The sequence below is a fragment of the Macrosteles quadrilineatus genome, unplaced genomic scaffold, assembly GCF_028750875.1.
Source record: "Macrosteles quadrilineatus isolate MER2022 unplaced genomic scaffold, UCM_ALF_1.0 Scaffold_3__2_contigs__length_128488019, whole genome shotgun sequence".
Lineage (NCBI taxonomy): Eukaryota > Metazoa > Arthropoda > Insecta > Hemiptera > Cicadellidae > Macrosteles > Macrosteles quadrilineatus.
In genome coordinates, this window is record NW_026542596.1 from 5,499,271 (window position 1) to 5,519,467 (window position 20,197).

At 35.4% G+C, this 20,197-nt stretch overlaps 1 protein-coding gene across 3 annotated transcripts; it reads right to left on the minus strand.

The window, feature by feature from the left end:
• Positions 1 to 253: 253 nt before the first annotated feature.
• Positions 254 to 18,222, minus strand: LOC128991180 (zinc finger protein 814-like). 3 transcript variants are annotated; one of them, XM_054413961.1, is made up of 7 exons: positions 17,995 to 18,222; positions 15,853 to 16,197; positions 13,520 to 13,641; positions 11,790 to 11,927; positions 10,174 to 10,365; positions 8,076 to 8,265; positions 254 to 3,694 (listed from the first exon to the last, which is right to left on the minus strand). In XM_054413961.1, the coding sequence occupies exons 1-7, from the start codon at positions 18,124 to 18,126 to the stop codon at positions 3,539 to 3,541; spliced, it is 1,275 nt and encodes a 424-aa protein (XP_054269936.1). In that variant the 5' UTR covers positions 18,127 to 18,222; the 3' UTR covers positions 254 to 3,538. The 3 variants fall into 3 exon arrangements, with proteins under 3 accessions (XP_054269936.1, XP_054269935.1, XP_054269938.1); XM_054413960.1 differs by having other exon boundaries at positions 15,841 to 16,197; XM_054413963.1 differs by lacking the exon at positions 17,995 to 18,222 and adding an exon at positions 17,703 to 17,761 and having other exon boundaries at positions 15,841 to 16,197.
• Positions 18,223 to 20,197: the final 1,975 nt, after the last annotated feature.

A 20,197-nucleotide genomic window follows, 5' to 3' on the forward strand; every position in this document is an offset into this window, starting at 1 on the left:
TGTAAATAAAAACAAAATAGTAACTCACTAAAAATAATTATAAAACTATATTAAATTTGCATAATATTTAAGAAAGAATAAAGTTATAAAACTAAAGTTAGTTAAAAACACACAATGTTAAATATAAGTATCATTATCATAAAGAAACTAAATTAGCATGCTTTGGGAGTTGTTTAAAAAAAGGGAGTTCAACACTTCATAAACAAGCATAAATAGTAAAAAAATTACAAACAATACTTAAATTACCTGAGGATTTAATAAAAACATCAAAATGTTTAACTGAAATATAAAACGGTTTAAAGTAAAAACTTGAATACTAAAAGGTTAATCAACTAATAACTAACAACATAATATCATAACATAATGGCAACACATACATTGGCATGTAAAAGTGAAACTCAAAGAAAATTGTCATTATAATGGGAGTATGGCTTGCATAATTATTCAGTTTGGTGCAAGAACAAGGAATATACTATGTTAACCCATTCAACATACCTCATACATACCTCGTTAACAAATTACAAAGAAAATTATTATAATAAAATCAATCCACAATATTTGAATAATTTAATGTGTAAAACATGTATTATTCAATGATTAGGACACAATCATTCAATAATGCATTCTAACAAAAGAACATCATCAGTAAGAGGGACGGTTTTCCAAGTACAGGCTGTTTTTGAAGATAAATCTGTAGTTCGCTCAAATGTCGCAACGAGGCTCCTTGTTATGAAGTGTAAAAATGGCTGTGGTAAAAAGTAAAAAAAAATCATTTTCACCGTGTAAAAAAAATCATTTTCTCTTTGTGGTCTTCTGTGAGAAGTCTATGTACCCACTAAAAAAATTCTTCAAAAATAAACATTTTCACGCCCATTTTAAATAACACTACTAAACACACAGCGAAGTGTACATGTCAGCTACAGAGCTGCAAACGGGATCATTCTGTTCACAAATGATGTCAGTTTGTGGCGAGAACCCTTGTTGTGGCATAGAAGTGTACTACAGATTTATACACAAAAGCGGCACTTAATTAAAAAACCACCCTCGTAACAAGATTAGAGGTCCTTTCCCGTACAAAAAAACTTTAAAAAATTGCCAATGGCTACAACACAACACACAAATAAAAATAATATATTCATCTATCATTTCATAAGACAGTAATGCAATGTAGTACATTTTAAACAGAATATGAGTGGAGGACAATGGTGTATGCTTTGTAACTGACTAAGATCAAATGTTTCTCGAACAAGGATTATCATATTTACAGCCCAAAATTAAAAGTCAACTGGGTCCAATTTTGAAACGACTTAAAAGCCTGTAGTCAATTCAATAATTGACTAATTCAAACTCTCGTAATGGTAAATTAGTGATTTGTAACCTAAGTGTATTCAAGTAATGATTACAGAACTACAGAGGTAAGTAGTCATAAAATAAAGCTAAGGTTATAGTGCTCGCCTAACAACCAAAAGGTTGCTGATCTTAGAAAAGTGAGTAGTTTATTGATAGTTTGAAACTGGGCCCAGATGTCCTTGGGCTTTTAATAAATGAAATCCTGACAATGAAACAGCTTAAAGTCAGTAACAAAGCTACACAGAAAATTTCACTCTATTTTACTCTCACCTTGTATTCATATTAAGCTTAAAATACACACTGATAATTCATAAGAATTGAATTGGGGTTTTTAAGTATTCATTCAAACAAAATAATTATTTGAAAGGTTGGTTTTGTTGAAAGGTTAGTTGATATCTTGAGACAAATGTATATTCCTTGCTAATTAATAACTATGTGAATAACATTCTTGTGAGCAAAGAGTAACTATTTCAACTAAACAGATATATTATTCTGTATAACAACCTGTATCTATGGAGTAACAACTGCAAAAAATAATAAATACCTGTATCACATTATTGTAAAGAAATGCCCTTGTGTGTGTGAAATATACATTTATTGTCTAAAGCTGAATATTGTATATCCTGTAAAGAATAAAAATGCCTTGTAAGTCGGACCAACATGTTTAGAGAACACCTCAAGCGCTTAAGTTAAGTACTTGTATTATGAGACCTTAAACATTTGATAAGAACCGATCTCAGGAGAGGGTGAGTTAAAAAGCAAGTTACTACTCGTACTAATTTCTGTTTGTACTTTTTCAATTAACTATACAAGAAGTAATAAAACGACGAATGAAAAGGAATTGTAAAACTATACGAGTGTGCTCATAAAACTATAGTCTATAAGTGTATAGCTATAGTCATATAACAAAAGTCTTTAAGTGTGCTCGGCCAAATCTTCTGTTCATATAGGCTAACAGCTCATATAACAGCCTTGTGTAAACTATAAGGATTCCTGATTGGATAAAAAAATAAATTTCAAGATCAGTTAAAGCCTCTCTTTTTTTAAGCGAATTTCCCTATAGGGAAGTAGCTATTACCGTAGGTGGCACAATAAGATCTAGGCCTGGGACCGATTTACTTTTTCATTTTGATGTACCCGGAGGCCAAAAACACCATTCGTTCAAATTTATATATATATATGTCCATGAAATTTTTTGTCAGATTTTGATGAATTTTCGTTTTAAGGTTTAAGGCGGGATAAACTTGAATGATTCCGCGAACCAGCATGATCAGACGACATGGGAACGAGGTTTTACAGGGGGTTTTATGGGGTAAAAATGGTTTTTCTCATTTTTGACCCTCAAAACACAATATTTCCCAATTTCTCTTTAGACATTTTTAAAGAGCTTAAAAAATAAATAATTTAGTATATCGAAGGGTTTTTGTACGGTTATTGGAAACGGAGAAAATTTAAAAAATCGTAAATTTCAAATTCCCATGTTTTTCTTATTGAGAATATTGTAAAATGTTGTAGTTTGCTTGTTTATGGATATATTTTGGTCAAACTTGGCAAATTTATGTTTTACTAAAAAAACACACTTTATTAGTTTCCTTGTAGCAACAAACCTAGGAACTCTTTAAACCTAATGTTATTTAAAAAGATTTGATTGAAAATCAATTCAGACAAATGGAAATTCACATAGTCGGCAGGATTGCTGCGGCGGGGGTATTTTAGAATAAAGATGGCGTTGTTAAGACTATAGCCCTAATAGAAAAACAACATAACATGCCTTCTCCTCCTTTTCCTCGTGATTGGTATGAGCCTTATCCTATTTTCTAGGTGCTCGCCTCTAGAGCAATGGGATAATGATTAGAGCACTGGATTTCCGTCCTAGAGACCCGGTTCAAATCCTGCCAACCTCCATCGAGTTATAGCTATGTGAACATTCCAAGCCCTGGTGATTCTACCTTTCGCTATGGATAACACCCAATAAGTAAAAAAAGATAGGTCTCTTACAAGAGAATAACTAAATCTATATGTGTTGGAGATTTTCCTCTGTGATACGCCAAACCATATTTTATTTTTTCATTTGAGATGGTAAATGTATTTCTGTATCATATAAAACCACCCAACCTTTCAACCAAAAGGTTTCAACCAACATGTTGGTCGGACTTTACTGGCAGACTTTGACCTGTATTTATCACAGTTACTGGACGTAGCCGTTCGCCATCTCCTTGTACCTCTCTAGTTCCCCGGGATGCATTCTTTTGCGGTGAGAGAAGCAATTGCCAGAACTTGCAAAAGCTTTGGGACAAAACGGACACTTGTATGGTCTGGCGCCTGTGTGTTGGTTGATGTGAAACTGGAAAACACAAACTCATTGTAATTGTACAGTACATTCAGAGTATTAGAACAGCAAAGTCAAAGTCAAAACATACTTTATTCATTATTTTGTACATAGCGTTAGTACATTGAATGCAACATTTCTTAAAACTAATCCTTATAACTAAGCTAATACAATTTCGGTTTGAAAATTGGTTTTTATAACGTTAAAAACACCATAGTTTATGTTGGCAAATAATCAATTTAAGGCCACTACTTATTTAAAAACTCATCTAGTGAGTATAATGCTTTCTAAACTAGATGTTCTTTTAATTTTCTTTTAAATTTTGACAACTGTTCATTTGGATCTATTATGGGAGAAATTTTGTTAACAAATTTAGATCCGATATAATTTGGCTTTTTCTGAAACATTTTTAATCGGTGACTTTGCAACCTTATTTTTATACTGTTTCTTGTATTGTAATGGGGGATCAACTGACCAGTGTCAAATTGCTCTTGATTTTGTTTTAAGTAAACAATAGTTTCATATACATTAAGACTATAGTCCTCGCCACCCTAAGTTGAGGCAGCCAAAGGCCGCACTAGATACACGCCGTGCGGTCTTGGGCTGCCTCAACTTAGGGTGGCGAGGACTATACCATCATAGTTCTTATTTCATTAAATTAATCTTTGACATGGTCAGTTTATTCCATATTTAGCATTATTCTGATTGATTTTTTTTTATTTTTAATATTTTTTTCAGATTTTTTATAGTGGTTGCTTCATAAACATATATATTGTAGGCTAAATGAGAATGAATCATAACATAATAGATAATTTTTAGCGTTGTCAGATCACATATATTTCTTGTAACCTGAGAGCAGACAGACCTGAATTAATTTTAGCCAGTATTTTTTAAGACTTGTGGACAGCCGCCAAAGAGGATCCCATAGATCTACAAATAAAAAAAAGGAAGTGGCAATGGGTAGGACACACCCTGCACAAGGATCAAGACGCCGTAGAAAAACAGGCCTTGAGCTGGAATCCCCAGAGGCAGAGGAGGGGAAAACTGAGAAAAACGTGGAGGAGAACAATTGAAGCCGAAATCAGAGATGCGGGAAAGAGCTGGAGAGAAGTAAAGGCATTGGCTGCTAATCGTGTCCTTTGGCTCTGTTCCATAGAGGTCTTATGCTCCGCTAAGGAGTGACAGGAAATAAGTCAAGAAGTCAAATCAGTACTTTTTCCACATGGGAGTACCAACTGAGACTGCTGTCTATATTTAGACCCAAAAAGGTTGTTTGTCGAACTGGTTCTAAAGATGTATTATCAATTTTTATGTTGGGGAAAGCAACTGTTTTGTTTTAGGCAAAAAAGTTAACATAATTAGTTTTTTAAATATTTAAAAATAAATTATGCTCAATTAAAAACCTTATGGTTTTTGATGACTTTAGAGTTTGCCACAGATTCTATGTCCTCACATTTTTTCCTGATATCTTTAACCCTCCGAGTGTTATTTGTCGCTGCAGCGACACATAACACACTTAGTATAGTGTTTAGTGTCGCTACAGCGACACACAAACACTATTTACGGCAAAGGCTCTATGACTGACTGAATCGGATTGAACTGGATCGAGTTAGATATCGTTCTTTTTGTTAGATTCTAAGCTTTCTCCAGAGGTCTGTCTCAGCGCTTTATGTTCTCTGAGCCGATCGTAATTGTAGCAGACAGCTGACGTGCGTATTTGTAAACAGCTTGGTTATAACCTCGGACCGATGACTGATGTGTTTTATTACGTTTATCATTGTTTTAGTGTTAAAAATCAAAAGTAGTGATATACGTGGTGCATTATAAGAAGATTTAAGTGATTTTGAAGGGCTGGTTCATGATCCTGAAGAAGTAGGTAGTGATATTGATGTAAATCATCAGCCAGATTTCTAGCTATGGTTAGGCTATGCATTATTAGCTAAACGCTATGTACTGAAATCTGTTTTTTGCCCATAACTTTTTTATTTGCAAATCTACTTCCTTATATTATTATATATTTGTAATCCTCATAAAATTTAGAACAAAGTGGCTATTTTCAAATATTTATAGGCCTATAATTTATACAATTTCATTGAGCGCAAAATTATTTTTTTATTTTTATTTTCCAAAATATTTTTTTTTACCTAAAAGTTTTTTTTTAACAAATGTTCCTTATGTTTTATATATAATACTGAAGCCCATGATTTTCCAAACAAAATGGTATATAGAACAGTATAATTAACATTGTTTTTAAGCTTCTCAGATCCGTTTTAATAAAACCTTGCAAATGAGCTAAAAATAGGCAGACATTAAGGCCAAAACAAGGGACACTCGGAGGGTTAAGTTTCAATCATCTGCACAAAGAATTATTTTTCTCTTCCTTTTATTTACTAGAGTTTGGTTTAAACCGTTGCTGTAGATTATGAACAGTAAGGGTCCTAAAATTGACCCTTGATGTACACCTTTTTTGATTTTTTTTCAAGTTTTGATGTTATTCTTGTTGTACTGTTTTTGTAGGTGTGTGAAAATTCTACTTATTGAGTTCTGTTTTTTTTTATATATGATTGAAACCAATGGTGAGCAATATTGTTAATCCCCACATTCGTTAGAATTTCCAACAACTTACTGTGGCAAACACTATCAAATGCTTTTTTAAGGTACTTAAAGATGCCAATACATGTTTCACCTTTATCTATTGAATTTAGAATGGTTTACACAAATTCTGTTGCAGTCCCAGTTAATCTCCCATTGCAATTCATCTAACTAACCCTTTGTTTCTAAATATGCCAATAGCCTATTGTGCATGGCTCTCTCATAGATTTTTGGGAATGTTACGGGCAACGATAAGGGCTGATAATTTAAAATTTGTATAGGATCACCTTTTTTAGAGCTGGTATTACTTTGGCTATTTTTAGTTTGTGTGGACAAATTCCAGAGATAAAGGGTGAATTAATCAGATGAACCATCTCCTTGCCCCCATCACCAAAAGAATTAGGATTAAGGAAAAATTTGAATATTTTGACCATCTTTGCAAGTCCTAACCATTTTAAATTGCACCGTTGAGTGGTAGGCCTACAGTAGAACTCCAACGAAGCTTGGGCTACACCACACAGGAAAGGACAAGGAAAGAAATGGACAGACAAGTTTCAGGTGATTTTCTATGTTATCAAATGGAAACCTATACTAGACAGGAAGGACATGACACAGCTCAAAACAAAACGCCACGCCTTGACATTTGCAAAATCTGATGAATTCTCAAAAAATAATACAATCAACATTTTCTTGTTGTGGCGTCTCTTTTAGCGAATTTCCCATATAGTGAATAAGCTATTACCATAGGTCTCATGGTAAGACTTGGACCCGGGACTGATTTACTTTTTCATTTTGATGTCCCTAGAAGCCAAAAACACCATCTGTTCAAATTCATAAATATATATATGTGTGTGTGTGTGTGTGTGTCCGTTAGCACGATAACTCGAGCAAAATTGATCTGATTTCGATGAAATTTGGTACAAATATGTAAACCTTCGTTACTTCAAACAGTTAAAGTAACTTGTGTTGAATTTTCGCGCATCTTGAAGTTTCGCGCGCGAAAAAAGAAGAGGATTAGATTGTTCTATTGGGTTGTTTTTGTAACTGCCTAGGATACCTCCTCTCACAACGTATTCTTCATGTTGATATCAGAATAGTTTTTCAATGACACTAAACATAAAGGCAGTCTATTTTCAGTTTCATAAATTAATTGTTCAACGTCCTCAACACGCAAACTCATACTTAAAAATGCAATTTAGTCGCAGAGCTGTCTCTGGCAAATTGGGAACAGTTGCAACAGTTGTGCGACTGTCCCCCCGACTGTTTCCTTGGTGTGCGCACTGCTGAACATTTTGGTCGGGCAACTGTTGCTAGACTCAAAGTTGACTGTGTTCGCCTGGCCTAAACGTAGCCTTAGGACTAAATCAGGGCATTTGTATGGCGCCACGAGGAAACAGTTGGAGGATGAAGGTGACGTTTCCGTGGATGAGCTTGATTTTATTTCAGGTAGCGAAAAAAAACAATGAAATACAAGTCAGGTATGAGCACGGGTCAGTGTCTCGCACGTCTGGCGCTAGTGTCGTAGGGCGTGGATGCACGCCTTGGTCCGTCAGTGTGTTAATGAAAGTCAAGGGTTCCCGGGTATAGGTCTTACCACGAGACCTACGGTTATAAGGAATATTCACCAAAATGGATTATTACAATATGAAAAATAAATTGCAATTAACTTTATATTATTGAATGGTTTTATTTTTTTCCCTTGGGAGCCAGATGATTGGAGTTTGGATAATCAGAGTTCTACTGTGCATTATGACTGTAAGACAACACCATGATAAGTTATGTTGTAAATTTGTTATGAATGTACCTTGAGATCCTGATTACGTTTGAATGTCTTGTCGCACAGCGGACACTGGTGAGGCCGCAGGTCGCTGTGAGTAATACTGTGCGCGCGCAGAGTGCTCTTGGTAGGGTACACTCGAGCGCAAACCTCACATGTAAACTGGTCCCCTCCATGATACTCTTTGTGGCGATACAGGTTAGACTGTGTCTTAAATCTGAAATTTTTCTTTTAACAATCAATGTTTACATTTTGTTTAGGTTAAGAATTGTATAGTAGAACAAATAAACGGTATCAGCAAACTGACACATACTTTCTCCCATAAGTAACTACTACTATGGGAGTGTAACTATTAAATTCTATATAGGGATAAATCACAAAAGTTGCAATAACTTTTGACTCGTAATTGCCACAGCAATGGGGGTTTGCACTTTTTTTGTTTAGAACTATACGGACCATAACACATTAATTTTAATCAAAACCGGCTTTTTTTCTAAAATTTGATATTTTGTTATTTTATGGGCTTGTTATGGGAAATAACATAAGTTACAATAACTTTTGAACCGTACTTTTTATGGAAATGGGATCTGTACCTTTTTTTTCAAATTTTACGGAACATAACCTACTTAAAAAACTGCCTTTTTTCTAAAATCAAATTTTTTGTTTTTATGGGTTTTATTGGGAAAATAAAAATAACACAAGTTACAATAACTTTGCAACCATAATTTTTACGGAAATGGAATTTATATAATTTTGTTCAGAATTTAAAGGACTATAACATACAAAATGGTTATCAACATCTTTGAAGCCATCTTCCAGAAAACCCATTTTTTCTGTTATTTTCTGGATTTTTATAAGAAAATCAAAATTAAAAATTAAAAAAATGGAAAAAACCCCTAGAGATAAAATAGAATAGTACGTACTACGTACAAAATTTCATCAAAATCGGACGACAGGCGTGGTCTATAGCTCTGTACACATCAACACACACACAGACATCACTTTGAAAACTACTTTTTTGGGTTCAGAGGGACCCAAAACGGATACATCCACTCAAAACTCAAACATTTTGACAAAAACAATACTTTCTCCAGATACTATGTATAGAAGGAGAAAGTAAAATGAAAGGGATCAGCAATTTGACACATACCTTCTCTCATTAGCTTGTCAACAAACTTTATCATGCGTAAGCGATGAGAGTAACTATGATATTTAATAGGTAAAATCACAAAAGTTGCATTAACTTTTGAACCTTAATTTTTACAGGAATGGGGGGGGGGTTTGCACTATTTAGTTTAGAATTATAAGGACCAGGGTGTCTAGTTTATTTCCATTTTAAAATTCAAGACTAATTCCAGATTTTTCAAGACTAGTTTTTTTCATCAATTAGTTATGTGTTGAATGCTGATAACAAAATGTATCGATTCTCAATTCTTGATACCAATACCAACTTTTTATAGTTTAACCAAATTTTTAAAATAATTTTGTTATACTAGGTACACCAACTCAACATAGTCTCATGATACTCTTTATGTCATAAACTATTATTAAGATAATAGGGTGTTTTTTCAAGTAAAGAAAAAATGCTGCAATAAAAATTTCTAACTAGACAGTTTGGGTTATTTTGGATCATGTAAATCTTCCGCGACCGGACCGTGTAGAAACAAAGTTTGGTTAGATCCTGAGAAAAGTGTTTAGCTGTTTGATGGTGTGAAACTGGACCCGGCTGTCATTGAGCATTGGGTTTTTAATAAATGGTTCTGACTAATAAAAAAGCTGGTATTAGTCAGTAATAAAGCTACACAAGGCATTCTACATACAAACATCTTTTACTCATATTTGGGTTAAAATACACACAAAGGTGGCGTCCCCATCTCGAATTGTAATGATATGAAAAGGTCTCCAGATATAAATTTGAGGTATTTCCACAAAATGAAGTTACAATTATTGAAGTTTCTGTTTGTAAAAAGCCACAAAAAAAATGCTTCCCATTGAATATTACCTTCAGAAATAAAAAATAAAAATTGATGTCATAATAAAAGATAATTTAGCTTTGACATAGGCTACAGCTACACATTTTCTTATACGATGTTTGATCAACTTAAGTAACGGTAGTGTTACTTACATCCTTCCACAGATATCGCAGGCGTACTTGCCCTTGGGCCGATGAGTCTCTAGGTGTACTTTGAGGTTGCCCTTGGTGGAGCTGAGTCGTCCACAGATGGGGCACTGGTGAGGGTGAGTCACAGGGAGGCCTCCCACAGTGTGGAGCACACCGTTGGACGAGTACACAGTGCCCTTGCCTCCACCTTTACTCCTGGAAGGTGGGAAAGAGGAAACATTAATTTTAAGTAAATAGACTGTGATCTTTGATTTTAGAGATTGGGAGGTTGGACACTGGACAGCCATTTGAGATTCTTACACGGTAGTTTAGGATGGAAAATATTATGCATACATATTAAACTGTTTTAGTTTCCTTAGGTCTAAGCCTGGATCCAGATTTTTCTGTGGTCAGAGAGTGGGTGAATTTACACAAATAACGCAAGGGCCATCCAGAAAGTAACAGACATTTCGCATTGGTGCTGCTTGGGGCGGTTCTATCTCCACCATCTTAGTATCAGAGCGTTACACTCAGTAACGGTATGCATACAGCGAGCGCATCATATCTCTAGTTCTTTGTCTGCAGTGTAGTGTTAAAATTAGCTCTGTCATTGCAAATCCTGGCAGATGTGAGGTATGCTCAGTGAGTTTTTGTTGGTGAAAATCAAAAGTAAATTGAAATTTATTGCCAGATTTGTAATGTTTGCCACAAAGGAGTGAATGCTGTGTGAGACAGTAGAGCATCAACTTTAAGAATATACGAACAAAATATCAGAACCGCTTTGTTAGATCTAGTCTAATGAATTAATAAGGAAAGTTTACAACAAAATCTGTAAAAATCACAGTTTCACAATTGTGGAACTCAAAAACATTTCCCCCAAATTTACAGAGTGTGGTTCGTAAAATTACAGAAAAAAATTGGTTGTGACAATTTTTGTGCGGGTTCCAAAGATTGGAGAACGGATGATCACAAAAAAACAGAGGCTTGCTGCAGCACTGACATTCCTGGAAGACTACGACAAGAGTCGAAACCAAGTTTTAAGCCATTTTTAAAACCAATGCGCAATTTCTCACTCAGCCTTCACTTATTACTCCTTTGCTGTGAGAATCCCAAACTTGCCGATAATTTTGAATTGGCATGTAAATTTTTGCAAACAAAAATCTGATCACAGAGCCTACCTCAAAAATGGCGGGACATTGCAATAACAGCACTAATTTTTTACATTCCATTGCAGACAAAGTAGAAGATAGCACCGCCCCCAGAGGCGCCAATGCAAAACTTCTGCTACTTTCTGGACGGCTCTCATACTTATATTATACAAACTGAAAAAATGTTATTTATGCAATAAACATCTTTATTAAATGTATGCACATATCTTAAGCATGCCACTTTTGCCTATCTAAAAGTGGGTACGTCACCCAATTTTGCTTATTTTCTCAAGCGACACAAGGGCCTTTTAGAATTATGCTGGAGTGAAAAACACTAAAAGAATGTTAAAAACATTTAAAAAATCATCTCAAAATCATTCTCCAGCATTGAACTCTTGACCTATCACCAACAATTAATTAATTGCTATCTGTTGTGTTCCAATAGCTGAGGTTGGAAGATATCTCTAAAGAGGATAGGAGTATTAGTATTACCTTAGGCGAGAGTTGAGGTCCGTATCAGACAAGACTCTCCGAGACAGGTGGCTCCACAAGTGGTTCTGTAGGCTGATCTCTGAGTTGAAACCTCGTGGGCAAACACTACACTGATAAGGCTTCCCATCCTTCAGCTCTCTGAATGTAAACAACAAAAAAGAGATCAATAGTTTAGATTCTTTTATCCAAGACATTTTTATCTAAAACTAGGTGTACAATGCAGTTATCTGCTTGCAATATTGAGCGGAGCAAGCTTATTAAACAAATAATTTTTAAAGTCAAAGCTACGTCTGTTCTAAGTAAGTGGAATTTCTACTTTGCAGGACTCAAAAACAATCCTACATGAAAATGAAATATTCTTTATGTTACCAGGCAAAGTTAGAGCCACATGTCCCTTTCTTACACTTAACCTGACAAGAAATAAAAATACAATGAGATTTCTTAATCTAATAGAAATCTAAATATTTAACAAATCAAGAACAGATTAAACAAAAATGTAATTTAACAAAATAATAATTATAAATAGAAATACCCCCGCCGCAGCAAACCTGCAAACTAAGCGAATTTCCATTAGCCTGATTGGATTTACACTAAAATGCCTCCTTAAAAATATCAAATATATACCCTATTTAAATAGAATTAGTTTAACGAGTACTTAGGTTTGCTGCAGCAGGGAGGGTAAAAAAGGGTTTTTTGTTTGTAAAATGTAATAGTTTAGTAAGAAATTAATGTGTTTTCCAAATTCGATCAAAATATGTTCATAAACAAGCAAACTACAACAGTTGACTTATTCTCCATGAGAATAACATAGGAATTTTAAATTTACAATTTTTTGGAATTTTCTTCGTAACCATTAGGCGCACAAAAACGCTTCCATATGCTTGTTTGTTTTTTTAAGCTCTACAAAATGGTTTGGAAAGAAATTGTAAAATTTTGTGTTTTTAAGGTCAAAAATAGGAATAACCTATTTTTACCCCATAAATCATAAACCCCCGTTCCCATAGTCCGATCATGCTGGTTCGCGAACTCGTTCGAATAGACTTTGGTTTACACGTTTATACCAAGTTTAATCAAAATCGGATAATTTTTGCTCAAGTTATCGTGCTAATGGACACATATATATGTATACACAACGTATGCTGCGCTCACTTGCCTTCAGGTTAGCTCGTTTGCTACGCTAACTCGCCTCCAGGTTGAAGTTTTTTCGCTACGCTCACTCACCTTTTGGTTGCAAGTTAGCTGTTGTCATAAATTTAAAAAAATAATAGTGCTGCACCCTGTTGGTAGTCCTTGTAACTTTAATGCTTTTGAACATAATAGAACAGAACCAACTTGTTTAATTGAAACAGCTGTTAAGATTAATTAATTCCTTTTAAATATGAAAAATCATAAGGTTAACATGGGAAACTCCAGAGCCACTGGGGCGGAGCCTGAAAGCCCGATCAGAATAAAAACTACTTAGTTTTCCTATTTAATTCCCAAAGAATCGGTGTGCCGAATATTTGAACGGAGGATGTTTTTGGCCTCTGAGGACCTCAAAATGAAAAAGTAAATCAGTCCAGGTCTTACCATGAGTAGGCCTACGATGTTAATAGCTTATTCCATATATGGGAAATTCGCTAAAAATGTAGCCTATCTTCTTTGAGAACAAGTGTGATAACTATTTTACTTTATAAATCATCTACCAGTACTTTTCCTGTAAGGCCCTAAACAAATACTAGAAGACTTACTTGTTAGTTTGTGTGCTTTCCTCTCCATCCACACTGTTATCATCTTGCCCAGAGAAGAATAACATTGGATCTACTCTAACCTCCATGGACTCTGAACCTTCAGCACTCTCTGATTGTCGACCCTGTCACAAAGCTCAAATTAAGTTTAATCATACTTAATCAATTCTTATATGAGGTCTGTTCAAAAAGTATCCGACCTTTCGTTTCATCAAGTAATCCTACAACCGCATTGCACCCTGGCACGTAGATCACGGCAACTCTGTAAAGCATGTCCAAGGCGGGTCACCTGACCTTGACAGGGTCTCCGACTTCATGAATACAGCTTTGAGCTCAGTTGGACAGTGGTGCACAGAGGTAGGCCTTTCTATCAACTTGAATGGCCTTGAATGGTATACTAACGGTTCAAAGGTAAGAAGTGGGACAGGGGCTGGAATTCATGGAGTGCAGAATGGGGTGGACATTTGTCTTCCTATGGACACTCACCTAACTGTGTTCCAGGCCAAAATGACTGTGATAATTGAATGTGCTAGGGAAAACCTGAGGCTAGGCTTCAGGGGCATCAACATATCCATTTTTACAGACAGCCAGGCTGCGGTGCCAGCTCAAAGCGCTTGACTCCTACGAATTCAATTCCAAGGTGGTCTGGGACTGCCTCTCTGCAGTATGCGACCTGGGCAGGCGCAACAAGGTTCCTGGCACAACAAGGCTCTGTTGGGTTCCTGGGCACTCAGGGATAGAAAGGAACGAGGTGGCTGACAGGCTAGCAAATGTCGCGTCAGCCTCAGACTTTGTGGGACCACAGCCTTTCTGTGGAATCTCTCGTGGGCATGCATGTCATTCAGTCATATCATGGGCTCAAAAGGAACACCGGAAAAGATGGTTTAGGCTTCAGCACCACAGGGTAAGTAAGCTCACCCTCTTCTCCCCTTCCCAGACGGTCGCCTCCAATGCTCTACGTTTAGACAGGAGGCAACTCAGACAGATCACAGGAATGGTCACTGGCCATGGCTTTCTGAAATTGCACCTGCATCGCTTGAGAATCCACAATGGAGACACTACAAGTAGGAAAATGGGCAGTCAGAGGAGACTACAGATCACCTACTCTACGACTGCACAGCTCTGAACGAGGTAAGGGACAGTACTCTTGGAGCAACGACAAGGGGCAGACACCTTCCTCAGGAGGAGCTTATAGATAGGATGCTGAAGTTCATTAAGCAACTCAGGTTTGACGGACTCTGAAGTACCATGTGGGGAGCGCAAAAAGCCTATCAGTAGCTGACGTGCAACAGGACAAGGTCCGTCCGCCCCTACTTGATCAATCAATCAATGGTGTCAGTTCGTTATCGGCCGTGAAACTGTGTATATAGAGTTTGTTGTTTTTGTACTAAGCAAAATAACAGAATGGGTGGAAAAGCGATACTGCATCAAATTTTGCATAAAAACTGGGCGAGACACAAGCTCAAACGATTCTTAAGTTTCAGCAAGCCTTTGGAGAAGAACAAAATGAAAAAAGAGTTGTACAATAGATTCAAAGATGGCCACACTTCGGTGGACAGTGAACCTTGTTCTTGGAGAACATCAACGAGTTGAAACGATGAAGTTATTAATCAAGTTTAAGTTTTACTGATTGAGGATCAACGTATTAATGTTCGTGAACTGTCTACGGAAGTTGGAATCAATATAGGTTCATTTCATTCAATACTACTTCAAAGTTCTACGCCGCATGCGCAATGCAGTGTGTGCTACGCCAGGCCCCCTACTTACCAGATATGGCGCCGTGTGACTTCTGGCTGTTCCCTACCTTGAAGATTCCGCTTAAAGAGACCTGATTTCCGATCAGAAATGAGATAATTCTAAATGTGACAGCTCGTCTGAAGTCCATTAAGAAAGAAGTTCCAGGCTTGTTTCAAAAAGTTGCAGGAACATTGTAATAAGTGTGTGAGGTCCCAACAGGACTATTTTTAAGACCACATGTTAAAACAAATTGATCAATAAAATTAGCTTTCCTGAATAAGGTCGGATACTTTTTGAACATACCTCGTACCGGTATGGCCTAATTTTTTGACTCCAATGTACATAAGCATATAAAGAATATATTGATGATAACTATTTCTATATGAAAAAATGTTTTCTTTATGAATTATTATCTAGAAAATAATGGATTCACTTCAACAACAACTGTTGAAGGTTAACCCTTGTCATTGGCCCAGCTGTTTGAAAACAAGATTTTCACTGTTTCATAGGCTTGGACTTGAGCTTGATGAATCAACTTAGTATGTAATTGTAGTTACATTTTACAGAACAATGTAGGGCCTACTTACCGGTAGACTTACGTTTGTCAAAATAGAATGTAATAAACTTCCTGAATGTTCCATTTCTTCATTGTCTTCTCCATTATCATTGCAATCTGCCTCTTCCTCTTCTTCATTATCTTCGCTTTCCTCTTCATCACAATCTTCCTCATCATCATCCACCTCCTCTTGTTCTTCCTCAACATCATTGCTATCTTCCGAATATTCTTCTTTTTTCTTTGATGAGCTTGTATAATCATGGCCATTCACGAGACTATAAAGTTTGTCTTGTACTTTTAAAGCCATTAAGGCAAACTCGTGGTGTCCATCTAATTTTTCAGAGCAGGAAATGCATACTGTTTTTGGAAGCAGATCATCTTTTGAAACCTGAAGAATACAATCTTGGATAAAACTATTTCGTAAGCAGATAGAAAATACACATATCAGCTAAAATCTAGATTCCACTGTTACAGACAAGTTGCATAGCTCCTTAATTTGCATCACACTAAAGATGCATAGGCCCTATAGTTTGATTTTGTACATCCGACAAAATTTATAAAATTTTCCAAATAACTCTGATTTTTACAGCTATAACACAAGACAAAAGAGGAGCCTTATATACCCTAGACATAGCACTTCCACCATTGAAAATTCTCCATATTACTCTGGTATTAAATTCTTTAATAGCCTGCCTAGCACCATGAAGGGTTAAACGATTTAAAACTAGTTTATTCAAATTGTTGTCAGATAAATGCTGCTACAGGATTGGGGACTTTTTCATTTAGGCCTAGTTATTAGTTTTTCAAATCAATAGTTTGTTGTAATGGTTGTAGGACTAGTTGTAAGGGAGAAAGATGTATAACTTACATTTAGATTGTAGCTAATTAATTAATTAGGTAGTTGTAAATATTTCAAATGTATAATTATGTTTCATTATTGACTTGACACAATTCATGTATAGAAATGTACGGGTACTGTTTGAGTAAAGGATTTTTTTATTTCATTAGATTGAGCCGCGTTTATTTGAGGTCAGTAGGCAGGCAGTCTACCGCCTGCCTCACCTTTTTCAAGTTAAGCCGTGTTTGAAACACAAGGCCAGTAGAGCAAGCAGGTTACTTGGCTCTAATCTATTTCAAGTTATTTCATGTAAGGTATTTCAATATCGGTCATTTTTGGCACTTTGCTAACCTCAGCGTGGGTTAGGTTGGGTTTTTTAGGTTTAGGTTAAATTAGGTTGGATTATAATTAAATTTAGTTTACCCAAAAATCTTTTTTCCGGCACTTTGCTATTTTTCACGACTTTTCAACCTGGTTTTCTAGGTAAATCGGTACCTACCTAAGTTAAGTTTGCTGAAAAAGTGTCCGAAGGAAGTGTTTGAGATAGCCTAAATAACTTATAATAAGAAAACATATGGAGGGAAAAAATAAATTTTTCAAGTGCAATAAATTGTTGATTTCTAAGAGCTTTTTGCGATGTCCAATTCAAATGCGATTTTCAGGGTGAAAATAGTCGTTTCCCCCAAAAGTTCCAAAGGAAAAAAGTGCATAAAATAGCCTAATTTTGGTAGAAGGCAAACAAATGGGCTTATGTTTATATAGGGTAAGCTAGGCACTGTGCCTTTTTTATTTTACCCTTAAAAATATATAGCCTATATTCATAATAGGCCTACATAGACATAGTTATTTTAGTTTTGGAAATGTGTTTATAAGGCAAATTCTCAAACTAAGTTACCCTTAAGTTAAATGAACATAACTTAAGTTAGTGTTACTTATGTAGGCTACGAAAAACTAATTAATTTGCACAAAGCTCAGGCTGCAATCTTACAAAAACAAAATTAATATTATCAACCACTTCTAACTTAATTATTAAACATTTTTATACTAAAACCTACACAAAGTGAGAGTCAAAGTCTCAATATTATGGTCATTTAGCTAAGATGCATAACGGTTGTGGGGAGATGAATGGAGAGGATGCACTTTCACTGGCGGTCCATGGCCTCCCGATCCCAAGGCGAACAGTGAAATCACTTTTCTATCTCGGGCAATTTCAAGGTTGACATAACCTCTCTTTGTCAAAACAAAACTGACTAGCTAGAACGACTATGATTTTTATAATTTTATCCGTAATATAGGTAAACTAAACACTATAACATAACAGCGAGAATACAATAATTTGACACTCACCTCTATGTGCAAGTAGCTTCTTATTTTCGCTTCCAATTTATTACGTATTCCTTCATCTCCGTAAATATTCGTTCCGTTGTTTTCCTCACTGCAAATTCGACATAGTACCTCGACATTTTTGGTCACACTCATGTTTAAAAGAAAAATTGAAGAGAAAACCACACTACATTCCTATGGGATCATGCGATTGTTTTAAAATCGCAGCGGACAGCTAGTGCCAGTAGGCGGTGTTTTTTAACGCCGGCCCCTCACAGAGAGAGGGGTGGTGTGTGGTGGTAAAGAAAGACGTTGATTTCACAAGTACTATTTGTGGTGCTCGCTCAATACTAACCATGCCTGCGCTATTGCAATTTAACCCCGTCTGTCGGTGGGTTCATTGCCCGTGTGTCTTACGACAGCTCTTCTATTACTTTGTTTTTGTCTCATGAATGTCGTAAACACAAAATAGATCACAAAGAGAAATTTCATGTCAAACTGAACATGTAATATTATTTTTACTTCTTTCTAAAAACTAATTTCTTCTTGTAAATTTTTTCTAGACCTAGTTTTATCTAATGTTTGCTCCAAAGTCAAATCATAATTTTATAAAAACCACAGACAATGCAATGTCCCTTGTCTACGTAATACAAACTGATAATTGGAGTTCATGTTTTTTTTTTTAAAGGCAATAGCTTTTTTAATTTACGAAGTAAAAAATGACTAATTGTGCTAAGCTAAGTCTCAATACGTTCACAGTTTACTTCATATTTAACTATATGAGTGTAAGTAATTAACTTATGAGCATGTCCAATGTTAACATCCTCCAGGAAAGAACGTATACGTTATAAAATAAACGGTATCAGAAATCTGACACATACTTTCTCCCATTAGCTTGTCAACAACCATTTTCATGGGTAAGCGATGAGAGTAACTATGGTATTTGGTATTTAATAGGTAAAATCTCAAAAGTTTCACTAACATATGAACAGTAATTTTAACAGGAATGAAGGGATGCACTATTTGGTTAGAATTAATTATAAGGACCACAACAGAAGAATTTCAATCAGAATCAGTTTATCTTCAAAAAATCCATTTTTCCGTTTTTTAAATGGGTTTTTATGGGAAAATAACATAAGTTACAATAACTTTTTAACCATAATTTTTACAGAAATGGGGGGTTGCACTATGTTGTTTGGAATTATAAGTATTACCACATACAAATTTCAATCTAAACCGGTTTCTTTCGAAAATACGATTTTCTCTTATTTTATGGGTTTTTAATGGGAAAATAACATAATTTGCAATAACTTTTGAACCGCAATTTTTACAGAAATGGGAGTTCTACCATTTTGTTCAAAATTTAAAGGGCTACAAACATACTAAATTTTCATCAAAATCGTTAGAGCTATTTTTGACAAATCTGATTTTTCCGTCATTTTATGGGTTTTTATGGGAAAATTGACATTAAAAATCAAAATTTCTAAAAAATGAAAAAAACGCCTGGAGATACCATGGATTAGTACATACATACCAAATTTAATCAAAATCGGACTACAGGTGTGGTCTGTAGCTCTGTACACATCCAGACACACCCACACACAGACATCACTTCAAAAACCACTTTTTTGGGCCCCTGGGGACCCAAAACGGATATATCCACTCAAAACTCAAACTCAAAAATTTTGACAAAAACAATACTTTCTCCAAATACAGTACTATGGTATAGGGGGAGGAAGTAAAATTGATAGGTCAATAAAATTTCCCGTTAATAAATAAAGGTGGTACAGTACTATATTAAAAATTCGCTGAAAAAGTCTAATAAATACCATTTAAAAACTTCTCTATAACTATATAAATGAGAAATTCCGATTAACGCACAGACCAAACCATAGCACCTAGAAGCATGAGATTTTGCCTGCTTACATCCTCTCATAACATAATATAGTCGAGATTATATTTCCTGTTACCACTGTCGACTCCTGCCATAGATTTAAGTTAGTTGTTAAGTTTTCTGTTAAAATGCATGTTGTTACCACATAGGCTTCTTGAATCTACATTAAATTGGTGATCTTGCCGTTGGAATAAATAAATAAATAAAATAAATAATGTAGGCAGACAAAAAGAAGCGATTTTACAAAGTTCTCAATGGGCCCTGCCACACAGAAGGTCATGCTTAGCATGGAGTTCGTATAGGAAGAATACTTAATTTGTTTTGGGTTTTAGC